Raw genomic sequence first — 20,410 nt, 5'->3', positions numbered from 1 at the left:
TGTGCAGGATACTTTCTTTATTGCTTCTCATGGATACAATATATAAGACGTACATCTTTAAAATACTTACTTCCGGTAATATCCAAAAATGGCGGACATAGAAATATCAATTTATTATTTAAATATTCAACTTTTTTCAACATGTAAAGAAAATGTTGGTTTTTTTTACTGGTCATTAAACTTTTGGCTTTAAGTTATCCTCAAAACAACTAATTCTATTCTGTTGTAAATGTGTAAATACAGAGTTGACACTTCCGGTAAAAATTATGGCGTAAATTTCAAAGGGAAGTCTTCAATCCATATCTTCGATGTAGAGTTTTTGATAGATTGATTGAAACAAAATAAAATCACAAAATTACTAAAACAATTTTAAACTTACTACTTTTTGGCCAAAAATACATGTTTGTTCACGGTCACCACCACATGCACACAAGGCAGTGTTTTCCCCATAAACAACGACTGCGACATCCTTTCTTACATCTACAATGTACAAACTTCTGACAAAATGATGAGGCCTCAGAAAGAGTTTTTTAAAAGGAATCCTCTTTGTCCCTTCGCCATCCATTAGCGCCTGGACTTGGTAGCATGAGAGCCAATCCCAAGTTCGTCCCCCTTAACATCCACCTGAGTTTTTTGCACATTTTAAATGCTGGAAAAGACTAGACCAAGTTGAGGGAACAGCCTCAATTAGCCTTCCCCTCTGTGCAAATAGTTATTTTCTTGCTCCGTTAACCATGTAAGCCCCATCTCATAAGTTTGTGCGATCTTACAGTAAAACCCCGGTGATTTTGGCTTATCAATCATCATTCTTTATGTTAAAGTCACATCACAAAGGCAATACACGGACGAATCCAGGGTCAAAACAAATTTCTCAAAATTGGCAAAAGTTTTCTGAGAGATGACGACAATAGGAAAGAACTTTTTAATTTTCATTCGCAGCCGCTTGCTCAATAAAATTTTGAGGAAAAGGTAGTTGTAACAACAAATGCTCAGGATGTTCAGTTTTATCCACCACTTGATGATGTTTCAAGTTTAGCACCATGTTTCTGGATGTGTCTGATGCAGTGAATCACAAACTTAACTGAGTCATTACTTGAACAGTCGATGCTGATGTCATTGCTGTTTCGCTATTCCGTGACATAAGGACAGACGAACTTTGGTTTGCATTTGGAAGAGGGGAAAGCTTTAGATATATATGTATCCACGACCTTTCAAATGCACTAGGCATTGAGAGTTTACACATTTGCTGGAAAAGGAACTGCATTGGTGACATGGATGAAGATGTGACTGTAACATTTAGAATGATGATTGACCAGCCAACATCACCAGATATGGATTTGATAATGCCAATGATAAAACAATACTTGGTTTTGTTGTAAGATCGAAAAAATTATTAGATGGGGTTAACAAAGCCAGTAAACATGTGTTTTTGGAAGAGGAAAGACTTATTGAGGCTATTCCCACGACTCGGTTTAGTCTTTTACAGCATGCAAAGCGTGCAATATACCATGGCGGGTGTGAATGAGTAATAATCTTGGAATTGGTTCCTATGCTAACTAGTCCAGACGCTTATGAATGGCGAAGGAACAAATATGATCCATGGGAACCTTTTGAACAACTCTTTGTGAGGCCTCTTCATCTTATCAAGAGGTTGTACACTGGACGTAAGAAACAATACCACAATCTTTGTAAATGTGGAAATCAATTGTGAATTAACATGTTTTTGCGGCCTAACGAGTATGTTGATTGGGTATTATGTCCTTACCTTAATAAAATACCTTGAAACTGTAGGAGTGGATGATGTCTTGGATGCGTATGGCAGTTGTAGCAACGAATGCTCAGGATATTCTATCTTATCCACCACATGATGTTTTTCAAGCTTAGCACTAAGTTCACATTAAGAGGCAGGTCAGACACTAGCATCATTGTGCATGTGTCTTATGCAGTTAAACACGAGTCATGATTCGAACAGTCGTTACTGATGATGCTGTCATTACTGTTTCGCTATTCCGTGACATAGGGGTAGACGAACTATGGATTGTGTTTGGGAATGCAAAAAACTTTAGATTAATATCTATCAATGGCCTTTCAAATGTACTAGGCAATGAGTGATCACACACACTTATTGTGATCCATGCCTTTACCGGATGTGATGCGGTTCTCTGTTTGCTTGAAAGGAAAAAATGACTGTGTGGGAGACATTGATGGCAATTGAAGATGTGACTTTCACATAACAAATGATGATTTGGTCAGCTTAAATCAGCGAGGTTTTACTGTATGATCGCACAAACTTGTCAGATTGGGCTAACATGGTTAACGAAGCGAGAAAATAACTATTTGAACAAAGGGGAAGGCTAATTGAGGCTGTTCTCTCAACTTGGTCTAGTCTTTTCCAGCATGTAAACCTGCAATAAACTCAGGCGGGTGTTTAGGGGGACGAGCTTGGGATTAGCTCTTGTGCTTCCCAGTCAAGGAGCTAATGGATGGCGAAGGGACAAAGAGAATCCCTTTTCAAAAAAACTCTTTCTGAGGCCTCATCATTTTGTTAGAAGTTTGTACATTGTGGATGTAAGAATGAATAATGCGGGCGTTGTTTATGGGGAAAATCGGGTCCCCCGTGCACTGTCTTGTGTGCATGTGATGGTGACCGTGAATAAAAATGTATTTTTGGCCAAATAGTAGTACTTTTAAAAATGTTTAAGTAATTTTAGTGATTTTATTTTGTTTCAATCAATCTATCAAAAACTCTACATCGAAGATATGGATTGAGGACTAAGCTTACTTTTGAAATTTACGCCATAATTTTTACCGGAAGTGTCAATTTTGTATTTAAACATTTACAACAGAATAGAATTAGTGCTTTTGAGGATAATTTAAAGCCAAAAGTTGATTGACCAGCACAAAAAACAACATGTTGAAAAAAGTTGAATATTTAAATAATAATGTCCGCCATTTTTGGATATCACCGGAAATAAGTGTTTTAAAGATATACGTCTTATACATTGTATCCACGAAAGCACTACAGAAAGGTTCCTGCACAATGTACTGATGGTAGTAATACGTTAATATTCACTTCAATTACCCTTCATAAAAAAAAGCTTATTTTAGTACAATATCCGCCATGTTGGATTTTACCGGAAGTAAGGTTGTTAAAGACATTTAATCTATATAATATATCCAAAAGTAGTAAAAAACAAAGGTTTGTACTAAATATAATGATAGTAGCATAATAATAATACCTATTCACATACTAGCCTTCGATATTGGGCAGATTTAAGTATTGTGTCCGCCATTTTGAATTTTACCGGAAGTGAGACATTTTTTTCAAATGCCTCCCTATCTGAAATCAAAAAGTAATAGTTGAGGAAGGTCTATGCCAAATTTCTAGTAGCAGGATGTGCACAATTTTTCACAAAGCCGCCGTACTATAAACCCTGCTGACTGCCATTGGCGATTGCCAAATAAAACTAATCACGAGATGTAACAAAATGGATCTTAATATAAACTTAATACTAAACAGAAAACGATAAACTTGTGACCAAGATTTCATGCCACAAACACAAGGTGTCAATATTTGTTTTATACACCAGACCTAGATTTCGACAATACATGTCTCTTCAGTGATGTTAGGGATCGAAACGGTATTTGGAAGGCCATATAATTTACCCTCAAGTTCATATAGACTCTTGAATTTTAAGAGTCAATATAGGATGAACGGATCATATAAACCGGAGAGGAAATATGATACAAGCCCAAACGAAAAAATATAAACGAGTCTAAATTAAAAACTACGTTCAAACCTATGATTGCATTGGATAAAAACCGCAATTTTTATACTTGTGCATGTAAAAAACATTTCGTTGTAGAAGGGTCTAAATACAGCACAAACAACATTTTCCAAAAGACAAAAAAAGTGAAAAAGTATATTTAAACAAAGCGCATTTGACTAACAGGTCGAACAACTGATATTCTTAAACCCTGCTGACTGCCATTGGCGATTGCCAAATAAAATTGATCACGAGATGTAACAATATGGATCTTAATATAAATTTAATACTAAACAGAAAACGATAAACTTCTGACCAAGATGTCATGCCACAAACACAAGGTGTCAATATTTTTGTTGTACACCAGATCTAGATTTAGACAATACATGTCTCTTCAGTGATGTTAGGGATCGAAACGGTATTTGGAAGGCCATATAATTTACCCTCAATTTCATATAGACTCTTGAATTTTAAGAGTCAATATAGGATATATATATTGTTTTTATATGATAAATATACGTATGTTCTTTTCGATCCTTTTCGGTTCTTTTTTGTCCTTTTCTGTTATTTTCGGTTCTTTTTTTTTTAATCGTCGCTCTTTTCTGTAAATCGTTGGACCGGTTATCTGGGACTTACAGTAAGATTATGTCCTTTTTCATTTCATTATCAAAAACCAAGAACAATCTCCATTGCACAAGTTTAAGTGACCGTAATCGACGTTGTTTACATTTGCACTATTTAAGGTAATGCCTGCAGTCATAAGATTTTTACTGATTCTTTATCATGTTCATGTAACGATATCAAAGTGATAACAAGGTAGATATGAGCATGGCTATAATGATATAAACCCAATGATATACCCCCCTCCCCACTTTCCGCTACAAAAAAACTTAAATAGGTCAATATACAGTCTTTCATAAAATAAAGTGTCTATGCAATATAATAACTTTACAGACAATAGAAAAGATCTGCTATCAAAACAATATTCTCCAAATAATGAACAACGCCTTATTCGAAAAGATATATGTATCCCACTATATCATTCATATTAAACATAATGAAGCATAGTTTCTTTTCGAGTAAGGTAAATATTAATAAGCCTTTTGGTAGTTATTGCAATTTTATATCAAATTTAACTTGTTAGAAACCATTATACAACTTGGGTATTTTCTCAATTTTACCATTACTACCATATTATGATTATATTTGAGAATGAAAATGAGGAATGTGTCAGGGAGACAACAACTCGATCTAAGATCAGACACCAAAAGAAAGCCACCAATGAGTATTAAACGCAGTAAAGACATCCCAAAGCCTGAGACGGACTTCAGGTGGCCCCTAAACAAAAATTTGTACTAATTCTATACATCATGAAAAATGTATGGGTCGACAATGCTCTTCAACTTTGTACTTTATACTGTTTGATCTGACCGTCACTGGTGAGTCTTATGTAGCCGAAACGCGCATGTTGTGTCTTAAATTATAAGCCTGTATATATTTTAAAAAGATGTATGAATGCCAATGAGACAACTGTCCACAACAGACCAAAATGACACAGATATTAACAACTTTAGGTCACCGTACGGCCTGGTACCTTTGACAACTATTTACACCACTGGGTCGATGCCACTTCTTGTGAACCGTTCGTCCCCGATGGTATCTCCAACCCGAAGTCAGCACTTCGGTGTTGACATTAATATCAATTATATGGTATTTTTTATAAATGCATGTTTACAAAAGTATGAAATTTTCTTAATCAATCGTTAGGATTTTCATAACCCAGGTATAGATTACCTTAACCTTATTTGGCACACCTTTTTCGAATTTTGGGTCCTCAATGCTCTTCAACTTTGTACTCGTTTGGCTTTATAACTATTTTAATCTGAGCGTCACTAATAAGTATTAAATAGACGAAACGCGCATCTGGCGTATTAAATTGTAAGCCTGGTACTATGGAACATCACAGCTGTCTTATGTGGAACTCTGATATTACTTTATTTTTTTTTATTATTACTTAATGATATTTTGTCTTTACTTAATATGGTTTTGACATTACGTAATGATGTTTTAATATAACTCAATATGAAATAATCATTACTTAATGATATTTCGATATTACATGATATGGTTTCGTCTTGACTTGATATAGTTATGTCATTACTCAATATGGTTTTGTCATTACTCGATGTGGTTTCACCATTATCAAATATGTAATTAAGTAATAATAAAACAACATAAAGTAATTACAGAGTTCCACATAATACAGCTGTGGCGTTCCATAGTATTAATATACTCAAAACAGTGACTTTTTTAAATACATACATTAAATTTTCATAATCGGTAAATGTGAAATATATCTTATAGTAAGAAAAATTAACCTTATGATCCTTGGATCAAAGGAACCTCATTGTTCGTTTTCCTTTGAGATTGTTTTTTTTTTTTTTTTTTTAGTTATCCTTTCTTGGTTCTTCAATGGAACTTTTATACCTGACATAGAAGCCATTTCGACACATGTATATGTCCAATATGTTGTCAAAGACTGTGTTACACAAATTTAATGGATTAATGAGAAAACTACTACATATAAACGCAATGCAATAATACAATTACATGTCAATTGTCCTACATGAAATCACATCCATTTTAACAATGTTTTAAGTTTAATTTATAAATATTCTAAAAGAACCTGACAATGTGTAAATAAACTATTTTATTTGTAAATTAAGAATATAATCTCAATGACCTTTCCGACAAGATACGTGTTGTTCATCAAAGTAACACTTAACAATGTCAATTAATTATTATAACATATATATAAGTACAATGTCCTGTTGGATAAGACGCAATTATTTTAATTATTAAATTATCCAATATCGAAAAGTGTACATAAATAGTTCTACTTATATCAATTAATAGTCCATGAGAACTGCGTTTTATTTATATGATTTGGTAATAACAGGCAAAAGACTCACACATTTTTAAGAAAGTAAAATGATGTGTATTAATGTAAACAAAAATAAACGTACCTCCATGGTAGGCACGTCATTTGTTCGATAAAGAATCAAATATAAGTACTCTCCCTGTGGGATACCTAAAATCCTGTAATTAAGTAGGTGTTTCAATGACATGCTAATTGTAGCAGTTTTGCATTGTAGAAGGATATATGATATAATTACTTTACAAAAGGCACACAAATAGCTTTTTGTTATCATATAAATGGCGATATTTTCATAAAGTTAAGTACAGTATTTTCCATGAGAAAAAAAAACATGTATGCTGTGGCAAACTTTAATTTGCAATTCACACATTTAATCTTTAAAATAAAAGTCTTGATATTTTGTTGTATTGTCATATAACAACAGTTCAGTTATTCTCAAAGTTTCTATATCTGTATGTTTGGATCCGCATAGGCGTATCATTTCAACAACTGCTAACACCTGCAGTTAACAACGATACCGACAGAAGAGCGTAAATTGTAAGGGTTCGTCTCAAAAAAGTATTTATCGCATATGAATACTGACTTTGTTTCAATAGACAACTTTCGAGTTCGATGCATTTCCGTCAAAAACTTTGGTTTTAGTGAACATCACTCGTGCGTTTAATGTTGAGCGAGTGGTTGAAAAACTATAAAGCTATATTGCACGAATAATTCGGCAAGTTAAGTTCTCATATTTGACAATCTGCACCGCTGTCATTAGGGAATTGTGATTAAGTACCTACTGAACAAACTTTATTTCTAGTCAATCCTGCACAACGACGATCACTAAGACGCTTGATGAACGTGTATAGTGCAGGGATACAGGCGAGCCCCTCTATCTGGTAAATGACGTCACAAAGGCACGTATAATTGACGAGTTTTTCCGATGACGGATGAACTCGAAAGTGGTCTATTGTATGGTATTTTTTTGTTTATCTCAATGCAATTTTTCTTGTATGGGTGAGTATTTTAAATCATTTTTTAAAATTAACTTTGATACATAAATATAGATCAAAAATAATTCTGAAGTTTGTTTTTTAATTTAGAGTATCGTGCTCCAAGAATTTCATATTAAATGTTAATGGTTTAAACATTCCCAAAAAGAATGCGTGAAAAACTCCCTCGTAAATGTGTGTATAATTATTGTTAACATGAACAACTACTATAAAGTAATGATGCATTGTACTATAAACTATTTTTCTTTTCATTAACATTATGTAAGATGCATTTAATTCAGAAAATTTTTAATCGGATTGGAATAAGTCATTCGGTGATATCGTGGGAATGAAATACATGATTCCCTTACGTTCCTTCGTACCTTATGTTAAAATGAAAGGAAGCTCTATAATTAGATAAAAATAATTATTGGAAAGGTCTAATGGAATATCATATTAAAATGCTACTCACGAATTATCAAACACTCGAACACTGTTCCCCTCTAACTTACAGGAACTAAAATCATCGTGTGAAGTGACGTAAGGCTTTAAATAGAATATAAGCTATATTGCATTATTTTAATGAATTAACGTTGATGTATCCATGGGGATGAAGTGTTTCATTTTAGGTAAATGTTTTAAATTCAAGTTAATTTTATATTGAACAGAAATGGTTAGATCCAGAGATGGTGAACGTGTAGCACGTTATTTGACCTCCAAGATACAAAAAAAATTCGATGATACAATGGTTTTGGTGTTGAAAATGTAAAAGGTCTTTTAGAATTATGCACAAGCATATTAGTCCTTCCGAGTTGTTACACTTGAACAGAACAATTATACATAAGCCGTGCAAGTAAACAGTTACACAAAACCACGTTATTATACAGCTTTTATTAAGAGCGCTGCGTGCTGTATTCCCTCATACAAATCATGTTAAATCATATTTGACAATGCGACTCGTCTCAATATACCTTTTTCTTATATCTGCTTACGTTATCTTTGTTATTTAATGTGTGTTATTGTGTACTGGGGAATGTATAGTATCAATATATGTTCTAGATACTTTTGCTGATTTTCGCAAGAGCGTTCCTTGAAACAATACCAGTTCTATATCTGTTTCGTTTCGAATTTATTACAACGGGAACTATCAAGCTGTTCATCGCACAGAAACGAAAACAGCTGTTGGCATACTTAACCGTGTTTTTGATTGATATGTCATTGGGAATATAATCCTTGTTCTTATGCAACATCGCTTATAAGGTTCATTTTATTTGGATAACGTCGCCAATTTTCATGGCATGATGCTATGAAAATGTAAGCGCAAGCGCATACGACGTATGGCAGATTTCGAATGCATGATTTGTAGTTGTTTTCTGTCAGTTTCATTAGAATGAAAATACCAATATTGTATTTTAAGCTTCGACAGCATCAAATGGGGAATTGATGGTTGCAAATACCCGTTTACTGTCTCCTCGGATGCATCGCCGGTAAACTTAATTTGCGACAATCAAATCACCGATTGTTGCTGTCGGAGCTAATAAATACAAAACAGTTAAGAACAATAAGTAAATAATGACAACATATGACGGAGTTGTTAGCATCGAAAATCCAATAGTAACTAGAACACACCCGCGAAATCGCGGGGAAATAGAGCGTATGTTAACTGTAAAAAAATATAACTGGAGAATTCCAAGAGAGGTATCAAAAGTCAAAGGTACTAGGTGACTGGGCACTTTTTTTTTTGCCCTCACCCTTTTTTCCAAATACCGATTTTTATTCTTTCTGTTTTTCTGTATACTATGAACATACATATATTATTTATATATACTATAATTACTATATAAAACTGTCACTGATATATTAGAAGTCACCCCAGTAAACTATTGGAATTTATAGTAAATTATAGAAAAATTAAAGTACATGTATATATGTATGTAGTATACAGAAATATTTCAGTGACCGCCGTGGATAGAAAAGTATTGGAATTGATAATATATATGTAGGGCTCTAAAGTGCGATGGGGATGCTAAAGTACGATGGTCACGCTAAAGTGCGATGGTCTACGCTAAAGTCCGATGCCTCCATACGCTAAAGTGCGATGGTCCGCAAAAGTATAGACGTACAAAACGTAGTTGGATTATGACGTTAACAGTCGTTTATACAAACCAAAAATGAACATACCGGAATATGAAATAAATAATGGATTCGAACAGATGCAAATTTATGTTTACGTTTACATTAAAATATTGATTGTATTGAAGAGTATAAACATCGGTAAAATAAAGGTTCACGTTTTCAAGCGTAAATCAGAAATTGTCCATTAAAACCAAACTCAATACAGCGTTTTCGTTCGGGTCATACTTCCCTTTCTCTACAAAGAAGTAAAGAAGCGTAGCCAGATGTCAACACTATTTTTGAGTTCGCATTAAAACATCAGCGTGTACATTTTGGTTAAATATAACATGTATTAATACTCGCTACGAAAAAGGGGGAAAATAAATTTTATTTATTCCGTCCAGTGGCAAATAGTTCATGCATGTTCAGGACAAGGGGCGTATTGGATGTAGCTTGTCGTTTACACAGCCTATTAATGTAAACACATCCCCTTGTCAGTTGCAAATACAAAATTCGTCTTCTTAATTTAGAAACAGTCACATAAGACTACCAGTAAAGTAAAAGCCTATCACATTATATGTTATATCATAGCAGACTAGATTTTGCAAAAAGACTTGTTTTTAACATTAGTTCCCTTGAACCTTTCTCTTTTGTTCCATCGCACTTTAGCGTGCTATACCGTCGCACTTTAGCAAACAAACAACCATCGTACTTTAGCGTGAGACACCATCGTACTTTAGCGTAGACAATCGCACTTTAGCGTTACCATCGCACTTTAGAGTACCATCGCACTTTAGAGTCCTACATATATAAATAGCAAATACACTTTATTTATAGTATATATATGATCATAGTATACAGAAAAACGCAAAAAAATAATTGTTCTGTCCCAAGTACTTATGCAAATTATGTTTAATTTCAAAACAGGTCAAAAGGGCAGCGAAAGTCTTTAATTGTTCTCAAAAAGTCATTCCGATGACGGAAAAAATATATTGACGCCTTTATTTTCGTTTTCCTCCCAAAATAACCCAAATTGAAATACTTTAAGCAAGTGTGATAAATGCTAGAACACACCCGCTAAATCGCGGGCATCCAGAGCGTACGTGATTGAAAGTATGTAAAGTGTTGTAGGATGAATTTTTGTAAAAAAAATAATGACTGAGTGGAAAATTTCAAGAAATGTAATAAAAGTTATAGGTACTTGGGGATAGGACAATTATTTTTCAACCCCTTCTCCTTTTTCCCAAAATTTCCAATGAACATACGTTTAGTATGTTATGACCATACATTATTATAGATAAAGTGTGTTGGCTTTTTACTATTAGTTCTCAGTTAACTAATCAATCCACGGCGGCCATTGATATATTATATAGACCCTCTCTATTTACGAAATTTAGTGACCGCCGTGGATAGTAAACTTGAAAATGATAGCAGATAGCAAATGCATGTTATTCATAGTCTTTTGTATATACAACGTACATAAAAAAAAAACCAAACCGGATGTCTAGTCTGACTTAAAATTTTGTCCAATGACGGAAAAATATCCGGACGCAGTTTTTTTCGTTTTTCTCCCAAAATAACACAAACTGAATAATCATAAGAAAGGATGACAAATGAGACAATACATGGTACCTATAGGATACAAAAGCGTGATGGTTAATTTATTGTGGAAGGAAGAGAAGCGACACACAAAATGAGGTCTTCTTGTTTAATAGTATAGATACATGTTTGAATAAATATTTGAATAAATATTTGAACATGTTGAATAATATTTTTTTAACAGAGCTCACCGACTACATGTATAACTTAAGATTTAAATTATTTTAATTGTTGAATGCCGTATGGTTGTTTATATTTGCTTACATCCACTTCATTTGAACTTTGTCGGATAGTTGATTATAATTAGCAATTTTAGATCATCTCTTTCTTTTTATAAAGGTATACATTTGCCCATCTCTGAAAACTATTTCCGTATATCAATTACTACACACTTTACATATACTAACACCAATGTGGACGATCGGTAGGCTGTAATCGTAAAACATCGGGTAATTCAGATTCTTTAGTCGTTGAAATATTAATGTGTCAGATAACTTGTAAAAAGAGTGTGGTGTTATATGGACAGGTATTTTAGTTGTATACTTTCCTGTTGAGGAATGTAGTTCAAAACTGTAAGCGCACTTTGTAACATTACGACCTAGAATGATAATAAACGATAATTTGTTTTTATAGTTCCTGTAGTCATTCAATGATCAAATGCGGATCTCTTAATGCCTACATCAAATAAGTCTTACCATATGTGGAGGTCTGTGGGTACACTTTACCAAAGAAACTCATTAAAACATATTAATCGTGAAAACAACATGGCAAATTGCAACTAGTGACAACCATTAGATAATAAGCACCTGGATTGATACACGGCACGCATAACTTAATTAGAGCAGTGCTAAATGCGTTTGTGATTGCACGACCCTACTCCTGACCTAAGACAACGCTGTTACAACACCAGAAAAGACAAACTTTAAAATTAGTAGGGTGAGCACTGACTTACCGGATCTGTACAAAAACAAAAAAACAAATAGACATAAACAGACAATCTTAGCGTATTATACTTTTTACACTGAATGCAAATACATAAAGGCAACAGTAATATACTGCTGTGCATATGTTCTTAAAAACTAATGTAACGTTCAATTTCAACTTATAATCACCAACATGTTTACAGTTGTCCTGACATAGATATAGATTAGAACACTTCTAATTAGGGATGGCAACGAGTACTCGAGTACTCGGGTACTCGATCGGAAGGGCGAGTACTCGAGTACAGTTTTAGTACTCGGACACTCGTTTGCCTGTTATACATCTTGAGATATTTCTCTTCACATTTTCACTCACTTTAGTTCCGTTGAAATATCCCCTTTAAATACTAAATAAAATCAGTTAACAACAAAAGTATGTTTATCCTGATGCTACTAAGTTATAGTAGTACCAGCAACGTCCTTTCGTCCGAGGTAATGTTTTCATTTGCACTACTTGTAACAAAAAATAGAAAGTCAAACAGTCTTTCGTCTGAAATTGTTGACAATCATATTTCTAAACAAGAATAAAATCAAAGTGATCTGCGGTGAACCCCACGCAACTGATTAGAGAAATTTTTAACGGTGTTCGGATACGGATCAACACCTTCATGGATTAATAATTAACTCATCACAAGCCGTAAAAACCTTTGTTTGTTAATCAGACTTCTTGTAAACGTGATTGGTATGATATATGTACATTTGAATTAATTTAATTACTCTGTATTTGAAACTTAACTACTATTGTTTATTTTTTACAATTTAAAGATAGGAAAAGGTACGAGAGCGACATTCAAACCCAAAAGTCGAAAATAAATGGACAACGTCATGGCTAAAAAAAAATATGAAAAATGAGATAGTGCAAAAAAATAAAACACAGAAAAAGATAAGACTGAGCAACACGAAAAAGCACATGTAATTTGGAGTCCAATATTGTTTTTGTCAAATTAATGGACAAGTCGTATTATGAAAAATACCAACTCATCAGGAACAGATGATACATAAATTGTCTACTTTGTCGGACTTTATGTGCAAATATTTTTGAGTTTATTTGAATTAGGTTCAGAAACACATACACAAACAATAATTGCTATTTTGATGGGTTATTTATAGAACAGCGATCGGTAATTCATTGTTAAATTGACACAACAAACAGAGGATAAAGCTGTGTTTTGGTACGTTTGTCTTTCGTTAATATGTTTATGAAAGGTACTGACAAAAACACTGCATCCCGCCTACAATCTAAACTTTTCAATAGACGTAAAAGATTCATCCGAGTACTTGCGAGTACTCGAGTATCATGACCGAGTATCCGAGTATTTAATTTCAGATCTTTTGACATCCCTACTTCTAATAGATTAAGTGCAATATTACAATGAGTTTCCAGACATAACCATTGCTCTTTGCAATGCCAAAATATTATTAAGTATCAACAACATGTAGAACCATGCTGTTTTGTTACCGGGACCATAGAACTTGTTTAATTATGTATAACATACTACTAGTATTATTTAAAAAAAAAAAATCTGTACCAGTAAATACAACTTTCAAAAATCGTAGTATGCTGAACGAGCTATTTATAAACACCATTCGGAAATTATTACGGAAGCATTTATATTTTTACCTGTACTTTCTATTTGTATGCCAACAGAGAGTTTATCTAAAGGATCGAAGCTGATCAATGGAAGCGTTGATTCTACGGTTACATTCTGTTTTATTGTATGTCTTATTCTCTGGGGTGATACCTGCATAAGAATATGACAAATGTACTACCGTATAAATAAAGGCAACAGTAGTATACCGTCAGTGGCGGATCCAGGGGGGGGGGGGGTTCCGGGGATGCGCACCCCCCCTTTATTTTTGCCGATCAATGCATTTGTATCGGGACATATGTTTTGCACCCCTTTGCACCCCCGTTTGCCCTGGGTTAGCACCCCCCCCTTTCGAAAATCCTGCATCAGCCCCTGTACCGTTGTTCAAACTCATAAATCCATGGACAAAAAACAAAATCGGGGAAACAAACTAAAACTGAGGGAAACGCATTAAATGTAAGAGGAGAACAACGACACAACACTACAATGTAACACACACAGAAACGGACCAAGCATCAGACAAAATCCCACGAGAAAAAACAAATATAACATCAAAACCAAATACATGAATGTAATACTAATTGAAAATATAATGTTTTAAATACAATGTAGTTTGAAAAACCAGTAAATAAAAATGCAGTCAACCTAGCCTGACAAAACGTTGGAATTTTCCATCGATTAATACTTACATTCACCCTATTGTCATCGACTTGGAAAAATTCAAATAACAACATGTACAGTTAAATTTGCCAAATATTTTGACTAACATCTAAAAATTGACAATAATGGTCAGTTGAAAACAAATTTTCGACAAAAGAGATGATTTCAACTTCCCAATTGTGAACTTTCCATTTCTATGTAGCAGAATTTCAGCAGCGCCTGTATACGGATTATATGTATCCCCATTGAAACAATATTCCTATCATGATCTACTTTATATAGGGTTGCTGCTTACAAACTATTTAACCAACACTTCCAAATTGTGAAATTGAAATCATTCCTTCCTGAATTTTACGCATGCCGTCACAAGTTGGTTGACTGTTATAGAATATCCGTTTCACAAATGATATCGGATATGTTCCTTATGTCGTAACTACAATCCCTTTCCCTTTTCACGAATGTAACCTATTTAATTATACTACTCACTGGGTATGTTATAACATGAGCAACACGACGGGTGTCACATGTGTAGCAGGATATGCTTACCCTTCCGGAGCACCTTGCATCACTCCAGATTTTGGGTGGGGTTCAAGTGGATTAGTCTCTAGATTTCTATGTTGTGTCTTGTGTACTAAGATTTGTCAGATTGTCTTTCTCTTTTTAGACATGGCGTTGTCAGTTTATTTTCGATCTATGCATTTGAGTGTCCCTCTGGTATATTGCATCTCTTTTTCATAAATTTAATATTTTAAAACACGATTCTTTAAAATTTGTTTCCGATATATATCCCTTGGAAGGATCTGCCTTTTTAATATCAAGTAAGATGCGTTTGAGCCTTTGTTACATCCAAATTTCGGTAGCTAGTTCCCTTGAAAAACATGAACTTATTACTAATAGTTTATATAAACTGTTTACACGTTGAATTTTCTTTTAATTTTAATTCTTGTCACTAAGAAATCTAAATATGTTCAGGTATACACACTACATAGTTTGTTCGTGTCAAAAGTATGATATTGCAATTGATTTGGTTTATTGTGTTATCGTTTTGGCGCAAAAATAAATAAGGAAGAAATTATGTTATGTATATACGTACCTTCATTCCTACCCAGTAACCATTGCTGTTGACATGTTCAACTTTTGAATTGTTGCTACAGGTCACTTCAACTTTACATCGTAGCTAAAATATAATGAATATCACCTGAGCAGGTAATTGTAGTTCTAAACAACGTGTATCGTGCTAAGCATATCAAATTCGTATTTCAACGTATTGGAAAACAAAAAGTAGATCAGAAAACACCACACACGGTACATCTCAATTATATTGTACTGCTAACTAAATATAGAACCTCTCTGTTTAGTAGTTTTTGAGAAATATATGTAGAAAGTAAAAACACAAAAATACTGAACTCCGAGGAAAATTCAAAAAGGAAAATCCAAAATCAAAAGGCAAAATCAAAAGTCCAAACACATCAAACGAATGGATAACAACTGTCATATTCCTGACTTGGTACAGGCATTCTCTAATGTAGAAAATGGTTGTTTCCTTAATTCGTCATATATAAATTTCAAATTATCTCTAATCAGGGAAAAGATATCCGACAACTAACTCGTTACAACTAATCACTGCCAAACTGCTTAAAAATTACAAAGTCAAAATATGTTCAGTAATGTCTGCGAAAGTGTAATGCAAAAATAGGACGAAAGGCAAAATGACATAGAAGGTGCCTGCAATATTTAGATTGAAGTATTATAACGAAAAAAAGGTATAGTTATAATTTGTTTTTTAAATTAAGAAATATAAAGATAAAGGGTAATCAGAAGCTAAAAATCGAAGAACAAACAAAGACTCGGTTAAAAAGACAACACTAGAATAGAACAACGTGCCTCTACATTTTGTGTGTAAAACGTTCATTGTATACGTTTTTTTTATTTGTGGTCTTTCAACGATTAAATAATCACCCAATCAGCATAAAAATTGTTCCATATTGTGTTAGTGTGGTATAAAATTGAGAAAGGAAATGGGGAATGTGTCAAAGAGACAACAACTCGACCATAAGGCAGACAACAGTTGAAGGCCACCAATGGGTCTTCAATGTAGCGAAAAACTTCCGCACTCGTAGGTGTCCTTCAGCTGACCCCTTAAAAAATATGTGTACTAGTACAATGATAATGGACATCATATTAAACTCAGAATTATACACAACTAAATTAAAAATCATACAAGACTAACAAAGGCCAGAGGCTCCTGACTTGGGACAGGCGCAAAACTGCGGCGGGGTTACACATGTTTATGAGATCTCAACCTTCCCCCTATACCTCTAGCCAATGTAGAAAAGTAAACGCATAACAATACGCACGTTAAAATTCAGTTCAAGAGAAGTCCGAATCCGATGTCAGAAGATGTAACGAAAGAAAATAAATAAAATGACAATAATACATAAATAACAATAGATTATGGTCATTTTTTAACTCTTGTCTTTCATTTGGGCTTATATACTAATAGTATACAGAAGGATTATATGCCTTTTGAACTCTCTTTTTTTAAGGTAGTACCCAAAACCTTGACTAATATTAATTTGGTTCGTTTAGTTTTCATAAAATTTTGACATTTTTTTCTTTGACCCTTTGACAAAAATATAAAAAAAAATAAAAAATTTAAACCAACCACTTAATCAGAAAATTTTCGTTGGTTATAATGCATTTTGACAACCTATAATTTTGATCAACGTTTAGCTGATTTTTACAGAGTTATCTCCTTGTAGTGTTAGGTAACACCTTAAATATTTTTTTAAAGTGCTTTAGGTTATAACACAATGTTAATCGCTATACCGCTGTACCCACATCTTTGACAATTTTGTCTGTTATGGTTGTTTGTTTTGCTTAATTTTTTTAGCGATATATTGCGACTGGTATAAGCTAGCTATAACATGTATAAATATAGATTTAATCTTCAAATTTCTATTCTTTACGTTTTGAATTTTCCTTGGAGTTCGGCACTTCTTCTATTTAACTTTTTCTCGTATGTTTTTTTTTTTTGCAAGCATCCATATTTAACATTATGGCAATACATATTTTTAGCTATCTGGCAACAGATACGGTTCATGTAAAGACAATCTCTAATGCCTATGATTAGAGCAAAAATCGAACTGAAGTATATTTGGTGAGTATTTTATATAATAAAACAGCAAATAAACCGAATGAACAAGTCAGAGAATAATGAAGGACAAAAACTAAAATAACACCAGGCAAATATGAATTGATATGTCGGGTATTACAATAATCAAAAGAATATTGCGGGAAAAAAACGAGGGACATTGCTCAACGGTTTATTAAAAATGGTCAGAACCATTGCAAATGAATACTGAATTAAAGATATAATATGTACAAACCATTTTGTTGAGATTTCCTTGAAGATTAATTGTATCGAATATTGCAACACGTTCATGTGAACTCAAGGCGCTAACTAATGCAATACCATTCTTGCTCTTCAATGGAAAACCATCAATTGTCCAAGTCACACTGTACTGAACATCTGTCCTTAATGTGGAAGTAAGGATCGAACAATTAAATTTTACTTTTCCGTCACTGCCAACATATGGTACCCCAAGACGTGCATTCAATTTTACATTACAAGCTGAAAAGTAAATTGTTTGTGCGCAATTCAAAAACAAACAGTATGTGATACGAAAATGGAGAGGGGGGTTCGTACAAAAATTAAAGAGTTACACAATTTGTTTTTGTCTGAATTGACGTTAAAAATTAATAAATAAAAGTATTTGGTAAAATAACTTTTTCTACTGTATCGGAATAAAACCTCGCACAGTTGGAAAAACGATGACAAAAATACAGAAATATAAAATGGAAAAGCCCATGAAAACGGATAAAATCGAACGTTATCAACCAATGGAACGAAAAAAAAACGACTAGCATATTCCGAACTTGGTACAAGAATTTTCTGAAGGAAATGTTCGGTTAAACCTGTTTTAAAGCTATTTTATACTGCAATCAGCTGTTTTACTATACAGATAAAGCTATACGTATAAACGTTAGCTTTATACGTCAATGACCCCAACTAACCTATAAGCCCCGCCTACTTACCGGAACTACTGTATTTCATCAACAACGTCACGTCACAACCATGACAACGCGTAGTAACAAAGGTCAAACTTTAATGAATTTAACTTTTTATGTCTTCAAATTGGTAATTTTTAAACCATGTTTATTAAATGTTATTAATTAAGTTCATTTTCCCTTTCTAATTCCTTAAAATGTCAATGTTTTACCGCCTGGACTACGTTCATAGGGAAATACCCCAAAATGGTACCCCAAGAGGGAAACTCCAAACACATTTTTTTAAAACTGTTTGTTACATTTTTTTTTTATTTTTTTCATTTTTTTATCGATTTCAGTATAAAAACAATATACGTATAGTGTCCAATTAACCTTTATTATGTATGACGGTTGTTTAATATGATATCCCTATTTTGACCTTATACATCCGTTGTCTTTTAGTTATGTGTTTTGTGTACTGTTGTTCGTCTGTTTACCATTTTTTTTAAACATGGCGTTGTCAGATTTTTCAGCATGTGAATTTGAATAATCCTTCGTAATTATTCGCATCTCCTACGCACTCGGCATCACGGAGATAGAGCAAAACTGATCGATTCGAATAAAAATAATGTGTCCGGGTCATTCGTCTCAACTCGGCCGATTCCGTAGCGGATTCTACCGAGGATTGCCGAATGATGTCCGTTTAAGTTTTTATGTCTTCATGTACAATGTTACATTGGGAAATAGTACGTGAAAGGCCGTCTCACAGCGTCAGTCTTGTACATAGCAGGGAGATAATTTTCATATCACTTTTACATATAACACGTTCATCCCTTAAATATGCATATTTATAGCTGACTATACCGGATGGGCTTTGCTCATTGTTGAAGGTCGTACGGTGACCTATAGTTGTTAATGTCTGTTTCATTTTGGTTTTTTGTGGATAGTTGTCTCATTGGCAATCATACCACATCTTCTTTTATATATATATATCAGTTTACGGCTGGACGTATAGCGTCCGCCTACCATAATCATCATCATCATAATCATCATAGTCTTATATTGACAATATTCGGGTTAGAAACTCTACCAGACATAATAGGTTCGAAAAACTAAGAATTGTCTTATCCCAGGCATAGATTATTATTGTCGTATTTAGCACAACCCTTTAGAATTTTGGATCTTCAGTGCTTTTCAACTTTGTACCTGTTTGGCTTTATAACTATTTTGATATCAGCGTCACGGATGAGTCTTATATAGACGCAACACGCGTCTGGCGTACTAAGTTATAATCCTGGTACCTTTGATAACCACTTATGTGGAAAATAATTGGATCTACAAGCCAAAACTATGTAAACATACATTACTGACAATCAACATAGTTGACTCAAAAATTCAAACAAATCAAAAAATAAATGCAATATAGACCCTTACAAAAAAGTTATTGAAGTTATAGTAAATTTGACAAAACAAGTGTATAAAGTTTGTAAAATATTGATAAAGACGCAAATAAAATTATGCGTGGTCGATAACACATACCGTATAGAGAAAACATATCCTTGATAGAATACAATTTATAGTGTAAAATAAGATATTGTGAGATGGACGAAATTGACCTTTAGCGATCGTATTGAATTTTGATGTTCAAAAAATAGGCACATAAAACATATTTATTTACTGGCCACTTTAGTTTGGGATTGATTGTAATTACAAAATTCTAATGCGACTGAAAAATGTT

The 20,410-nt window shown here is 33.5% G+C and overlaps 1 protein-coding gene across 3 annotated transcripts in view; it reads right to left on the bottom strand.

The window, feature by feature from the left end:
- LOC143062724 (uncharacterized) overlaps nt 1-20,410 on the bottom strand; it is a 141,895-nt gene that overhangs the window by 111,076 nt on the left and 10,409 nt on the right. For all 3 annotated transcript variants that reach the window (XM_076234493.1, XM_076234494.1, XM_076234495.1), the window contains 6 exons: nt 18,012-18,256; nt 15,716-15,799; nt 13,995-14,115; nt 11,801-11,991; nt 8,152-8,225; nt 6,794-6,866 (listed from right to left, as the gene is read on the bottom strand). In XM_076234493.1, the coding sequence (XP_076090608.1) occupies nt 6,794-6,866; nt 8,152-8,225; nt 11,801-11,991; nt 13,995-14,115; nt 15,716-15,799; nt 18,012-18,256 (788 nt within the window). The remainder of the gene's footprint in view (nt 1-6,793; nt 6,867-8,151; nt 8,226-11,800; nt 11,992-13,994; nt 14,116-15,715; nt 15,800-18,011; nt 18,257-20,410) is intronic.

This window comes from Mytilus galloprovincialis, chromosome 2, assembly GCF_965363235.1.
Source record: "Mytilus galloprovincialis chromosome 2, xbMytGall1.hap1.1, whole genome shotgun sequence".
NCBI lineage: Eukaryota > Metazoa > Mollusca > Bivalvia > Mytilida > Mytilidae > Mytilus > Mytilus galloprovincialis.
Note: the sequence above shows the minus strand (reverse complement) of the source record. Positions and strands in the feature narration are given on the sequence as shown.